Here is a 6,788-nt window from a genome sequence, read left to right on the forward strand (position 1 = left end):
ATGGCTGAAGGTGGTGGTGGAGATACTGTTGGTGGCGTTGGCCATCAATTTCCGCCACCGGCAACAAGTGGTGATGACGAATTTCCAGACAACAACACAGAAGCCAATGAAAACAACAAACATCAACAACAACAGCAAAGCATGCAAAAGAGCAATGACAGTAGCAATGCCGTGGCAGCAGCAACTGCGCAATCATACAGTAGCAGCAATATTAAACAGCAACAACAACCAATTCATGTAAACAAAGAAACAAGAACAACCACAACGCCATCCTCGTCATCGCAAAACTCTTCGCCTTTGAAAATCAATAATTTTTTCATTAATAAAAATGAAATTAATAACAAAAACCTAAAAGAAGAAGAAAATATTTATTTAGATGCTGCGGACTCGAATATTATTGCTGTCAATACTAATGACCACGATGGCGATGACGATGGCGAAGATGAGAATAATCAAACATTTTATGAAGCTACCGGTGGTGAACCGGAACTTGTTTTGACATTTGATGGGAATACAATGAAAATAGTGAATGATGTCATGACAACAGAAGCTACAGCACAACAACAACAAAAACTAGAAACAACAAATTATGCTGCTGATGGTGCTGGTGGCGCAGCTTCAATACATATTGAAGGCGGCGAATATGATGAAGATACCACCAAACAACTGCCACATAGCATGGATGTGAAAAAACTCAATACTCAACAACACAGTTTACCATCACGAGCCAATGCTATTGTTTTGGATGAGGATGAGTGTGAAGGAGCTGTTGGTCTATCCACATCCAACATTCTTAATGATGTAAATGTGGGCTATTCATCCCCATTGTCATCGTCGCCGTTCGACAATGATCTCATTAGGGTTCAAAAGGTTCAACAACCAGAGCAGGAGTTTCGTATCGAGGGTGGTGACGAGGAGCCGTTAGTAGTTTTACGCAAAAAACGAGGAAGAAGTAAGTTTTTTATTGTAATTAATAATAATCCGAATTTTTATTGTTCTTTCTTTGTTGTGTTAATTTTAGTTTCTTATTATCGTCGGTTGGTCTGTCATGTTGGTAGTAGTTGTCAATAAAATAAAGATAATTTGGATAGGATTTAAGAAAAATTTTTTGACTAGGAAAGTTATGTTCTAAGAAGATAAGCTGTACTTTACTTAGCTGTCTTGTGCGCATCTCATCCAATTTGAAAGGCCATTTTCGTAGATGTTGTATTATATTTGATTTTTCCATCTTATTCGTGGCCTTCCCCTTCTGCGTGATCCATCAACAGGTTCGCTTTTATATGCCTTTTCGGCTGGGCATCTTCATCCATTCTCACAACATGACCTAGCCAACGTAGTCGCTGCAGTTCAATACGTCTAACAATGACGATGTCCGAGAATAGCTGGTACAAATCATGGTTCATTCGATGGCCATATTCACCGTCAACGCAGATTGGCCCTTAGATCTTCCGGAAATTTTTTCTCTCAAACACTCCAAGAGCTGCCTCAGCTGCTTGCGCAAGTACCCATGCTTCAGATCCATACAACAGCATGGGTAATATCAGCGTCTTGTAATGAGTTTGGTCTGGCGAGAGGTGGTTTTGCTTTTGAGTTTGCTAACTAAGATTATAGTAGCATCTGTTGGCCAACACTATTCTCCTCCGGATTTCAAAACTGATGTTATTTGTTTTATTTATAGCGGTACCGAGGTATATAAAATTGTGTGTTGATACCATCAGCTTGGTCTTTTCGCCATTTACTACCAGTCCCACTTTGGCAGACTGTTACCGATCGCAATGTTCGGCCCATTATGTCGATGTCGTCGGAGTAGGCGAGTAGCATGAGTTGTTTGGTGTACAGAGTACCATTTCTGTTCACATTTGCATCTCGTATGACCTTTTCCAGCAGGATGTTAAACAGGTCACACGACCAACTGTCACTTTGTCTGAATCCTCGTTCGGTATTGAAGGGCTCTGAGGGGTCCTTTCCTAATTTAATTGCTGACATTTATATACGCTCTATACCGTAAATACTTATTGGTTCTGGGGTATCTTCTTCACTGCCACTATCGGATGTTTCTACATAGAGGCTGAATTTTCAGACGGTGGGACCAAACATATTTTCCCTTCCGATTTTTGCATTAAATCTCCTAGCAGAATTTTAATGTCATGGCCAGGGCATTGGTAATATACCGTTTTATAGGCGCTCGTAAAATATGTCTTTGGTCTGTTTATCTTTATATTCGGTCGGAGCATTGGCGCAAATGAGACAGATGTGACAGTGGGCAACCAAACCCGACTTCCAAAATCTAGTCGTGGTTTTTAAGAGGTCAAATTTTTAAAACTGGAAGTATTCCGTGAAGAAATTCTACAGGAATTTTGGAATGACCTTTAAGCTTTTGACAGCCTTTAGAGATTTATCACGGTATTGTGTCAATAGTAAGAAGCCAGAATGTGAGCTCTACAACATTACTTCCTACAGAAAAAATCGAAATCGACCCTAATAACATGATGTGGGCTCATAGCTAATTAAATGTCAGATTCTTTAAAATAGAGGTATTCTATGAAGACCATCCATAAGTGCCTCTTCTAGATAAAAGTCCTACATTTTACCATTCTGTATTACTGTGTCTTCAGAAAGATATCTAGGTATTCTAACGAAGGCCAGGAACTAGAAGAGGGGATTTGCCTATTGATTTTTTTTTCAAATCGTCTTTAATAACATGTTGTGGATATTTAGCTAATATAAATGTCAAAAAATTATTAAAAAGATATTTTGTTATATTCCGAGTTTCGAAATCTTCAAGATGTCTTCTTAAATATTATAAGTTAGCAACAGTTGAATATTTCTGATGCATCATGTGCATGTTCCAAAAAAATGTAAAGGGACAGGTGTTCAATGAATATTACATAAGAAGACCAAATGCCTCTCAAATTAATATAACGCTCATGATCGTGCTAATTTAGAGTTTGCAGCTACGTTGTAAATAAATATGAGAATCCATCCCTTTGGTGAAGAACATAGAAAGTTCGACTCGGCCGAATATAAGTTATTTTTAATTCTATCCCATTCAATTTAAGATCATCACCAACAAAATTTTATCTAACAAATCTAATTCATATATACCTTTTTAATTTTCAGATTTAAAAGATTACAATCACATTAATCAACATACAACATCGTCGGCCCCCGAAGATGAACAGGCACTGAAACAACGTCAACAAACTTTGTTGACGACGAAGTCATGCGAAACTCCAGCCTCGGCTACAACATTGTCACCGACAAATTCCTATAATGGCAGTATCGGTAGTGATGGTGGTGGCAGTGTAGGCGGTGGTGCCAGACGCAAATCATGGACCCTATCACCACAAAGTGGTACTTCGACACCATTAAGTGGTGCTAGGAAAAAAGAAAAACGCTCCAGTGTAAAGTCGCCAGCCTCGTCAACACCAACAACTTCAACGGCAACGGATTCATTTAATCTATGGATAGCCCGTGAATGTTATGAAACCGTGCCGGCTGAGACAGTTTTCGAGGTAGATGATGGCAGTCAAGGTCTGGTGGGTCCAGCAAACTTTACCATCGACGAGGAAGCGGATGAAGAAGCGGCGGCTGTCGAAAGCTTATTGGGTGCCGCTGCTGCCTTACACGCCTCCGCCAGTGCCAATAAGGAGGCTCAAACCCAGAGACGACAAAAACATTTACGCCAGCCACAACATCGTCCGTTGGAACGTTCATGGCCACCACGTGCCATGGGGAGAGATTTTCGCTTGCAGGGCGATGTTTTCAAATTCGATATTTTGGACACGGATGATACAATTGATATTTATGGGGGTGGTGCCGGTGGCATGATTGGTTCCAATGGTTATGGAAGCAATTCGAATAGCACCAACAATTCTCCACTTTATTTGCTGAACAGTGCCAATTCCAGTAACTCATCCAATTCCAGTCCACAATATGAACTGAGTGCCACACCTTCACCACCCGCAATGAAATTTAAGCCTTTAATAAAAAAGAAAATCGGACCCGATAGTTATATAAATACGATTACAACCAAAAAAGTGCCCGCAAGTGAGACCTACGAGTTTCCCGCTTTCCCCACAAAGGAAAATGCCTCGAATACACAATTCCCCCAAACACCTTCGACATCGTCCGCAGCGTCGTCGCTACGTCAACATAGACCATTGACTCGGACCCTGTCTAATGGAAAGTCTGCCTATGAGGAGCGTCAAGCTCATTCGCCAAGTCGCCTTATGTTGTCTCCGAAAAGGCATCGTAGCCCACCATCGGGATGCTCAACACGTAGTGCTTCCCCATTAGATTTTCAATTAAGTCCTGAGGCCCAGGTGTTGAACACCAACAGTAGCCAACAGCAGCACCAACAACAGGTGTCAGCTGTGGGTGGTAACGCCAGTGCCAATTTGGGCACTCCCAGTTTACACAATCGTCCTCAGCAGAGGCTGCTGAAACGTGTGGGTGGTGTTGGAGCTGGTGTGGGTACAACTAATCTCATATGTCCACCCACTCCGACACATCATGCCAGACGTCATGCACGCATGCAGCAACAGGCAGCTGCAGCGGCCGCGGCTATTGCCCTGAATAATAATCTCGACGATACGTATATTGGCACAGGGCCACCAAGTGGTGGTGGATCGGTAGCTGCTGGAGCCCATGCTAGTCATTTAGATTATAATTATTTATCGTCACGTACGCCACCATCTTCGCCAGCATTCCATGGTTCTTCCAACAATCGTAGTGTCGATGATCGTCCACGCGATCATTTGGTGGGAGCTGCCTGTGCCGCCGCCACAACATCTTCATCCGCAATAGAGGTGATCGATAATGACGATGATGATGGCAATGCCTCAGATGATTTGGGTGTGGTCCACATCACCAGCACACGTTTGCCTTCGATACCGGAGAGAGGTGCAGCAGGTGGCCTTTTACGCACTAGTGCCATATTTTCGGCCGAAGCTGACGGCCAAACAATAAATGCTGCCACTGCTGAACCTTTACCTCCGGCATGGGAGGCTAGAATGGATAGCCATGGTCGTATTTTCTATATAGATCATACGACCCGCACCACATCATGGCAAAGACCCGGTACTAACGGTTCGGCCACACTCAACGGTCATGGCGGCCGTGAACAACATCATCGCCAACAACTGGACAGACGTTATCAGTCTATCCGACGAACCATTACAAATGAAAATCGTTCCAATGCTACGGCTGTTAGCCACAACGATAATACTCAAGCCTCGCAATCTCCACATAACTCCTCCAGCCATCATCCTCACCTGGGGCACAACAACAATCATAGTGCACCATCGAATTTCCAGCACGTCTCTCTGTCGGTACACCCAGCTGTTCTTATGCTATGCCGTCCTGATTTCTACTCTATGCTGCACACCAACGAAGATGCCTTGGCCATCTATAATCGCAATACTGCCCTAAAGCATATGGTAATACGTATACGCAGAGATCCGTCGTGTTTCCAACGTTATCAGTACAACAAAGATTTGGTAGCTTTGGTAAATTCATTTGCCCAACTGAATCGTGATTTACCCTCCAGCTGGGAAACCAAGCTGGATCAATCAGGTAAACAGTTCTTTATCGATCACAATAATCGTCAGACGTCATTTATGGATCCCCGTTTGCCCATCGATTGTCCAAGGATAATTCGCCACAGACAACCACCACCACATCAACATCAATTGCATCATTCTCAATTCGATGCCATTGATGGGAATTGTATATCTGCCGCCGGTGGTAGTCCACATCCGCCACTGCCACCACCCAGACCCACATCAACCTCATCGTCAACGACGACCAATCCGCGACAAAGTCAATTTATGCAAAACGATAATATGCCTCATTATACATCATCGTCATCATCTGGCACATCTTATAATAATGGTCCCAGCTCCTCAAGTGCAATATCATCTAATAATAGTTATCATGAGATTCCAGTGGCCTATAATGAAAAGGTAAGTTTTCTAAAAGGAGATTTTTTTATTTTAAATTAAAGTTAATTTTTCTTGTGGTAATTTTCAGGTTATTGCCTTTTTACGTCAACCCAATATAATAGAAATATTACGTGAACGTCAAGGCCAAAATAATGTATCGCGTTCTTTAAGGGAGAAAATTAATATACTTCGTGTCGAAGGTGTTCCTGCCTTGGAGAGAATGGCCCATGATTTACAATTGACTATTTTACTGAGGTAAGTAGATCACTTTATTTTATATAAATATGTTTTCTTTGAAAAATATATTGTCGTGGTCTTGATAACAGCTGACATGGCCCTAAATCTGTAAATTTATAGGGAGATTATTCTACATCCTTCCGACCCTATAAATTATGTGTTTTCCTGATCAAAATGTAGTCATTTGGGTTTGTCTGTGTAAAAAGATACAATTTTGTCTATGAGGAGCATCAAGCACATTCGCCAAATCGTATTATGTTGTCTTTGAAAAGACATTGTGACCTACTATCGGGATGCTCATTTTTTAGTGCTTCAATTAAGCCCTGAAGCCCAGGGGTTGAGTACCAAATGTAGCCAATAGCAGAAGTGTCAAATTGAACATGTGTCTACTATTGGTTAGAGGTGCGGGGTTGAATGTGAATGATGTGTGTGGGAGAATGTGGTAAATTGAGAGTGGTTATTGTATTATGTGTGGATTGAAGAGATTGATGGGAGGGGTGATACAATTTAATGTTGGGAGCTGCGAAAAATTCGCCACTTCTATCGGCCTCAGATCAATGGGACGAAGATACGCGGGTTGGAGTGGACATGAACATAAATGACCTG

The 6,788-nt window shown here is 42.0% G+C and overlaps 1 protein-coding gene across 1 annotated transcript; it reads left to right on the plus strand.

The window, feature by feature from the left end:
- On the plus strand, positions 1 to 6,275 carry LOC133324088 (uncharacterized). The gene is made up of 6 exons (XM_061532974.1): positions 1 to 199; positions 356 to 952; positions 3,121 to 3,885; positions 3,955 to 5,966; positions 6,034 to 6,200; positions 6,272 to 6,275. Exons 1-6 carry the CDS (start codon positions 1 to 3, stop codon positions 6,273 to 6,275), a joined length of 3,744 nt encoding a protein of 1,247 aa, XP_061388958.1.
- Positions 6,276 to 6,788: the final 513 nt, after the last annotated feature.

Source organism: Musca vetustissima, unplaced genomic scaffold (assembly GCF_032173495.1).
Source record: "Musca vetustissima isolate MV318-11 ecotype Yass unplaced genomic scaffold, APGP_CSIRO_Mvet_v1 utg27302, whole genome shotgun sequence".
Lineage (NCBI taxonomy): Eukaryota > Metazoa > Arthropoda > Insecta > Diptera > Muscidae > Musca > Musca vetustissima.

Excerpts from the sequence above, each read along its gene's own strand:
- LOC133324088 (XM_061532974.1), top strand. The coding sequence starts at position 1 with ATGGCTGAAGGTGGTGGTGGAGATACTGTTGGTGGCGTTGGCCATCAA. Across the intron at positions 200-355 it reads AGCAACTGCGCAATCATACA|AAGAAGAAAATATTTATTTA; the intron begins GTAGCAGCAATA and ends AAAACCTAAAAG. Across the intron at positions 3,886-3,954 it reads CACCAACAATTCTCCACTTT|CTTCACCACCCGCAATGAAA; the intron begins ATTTGCTGAACA and ends TGAGTGCCACAC.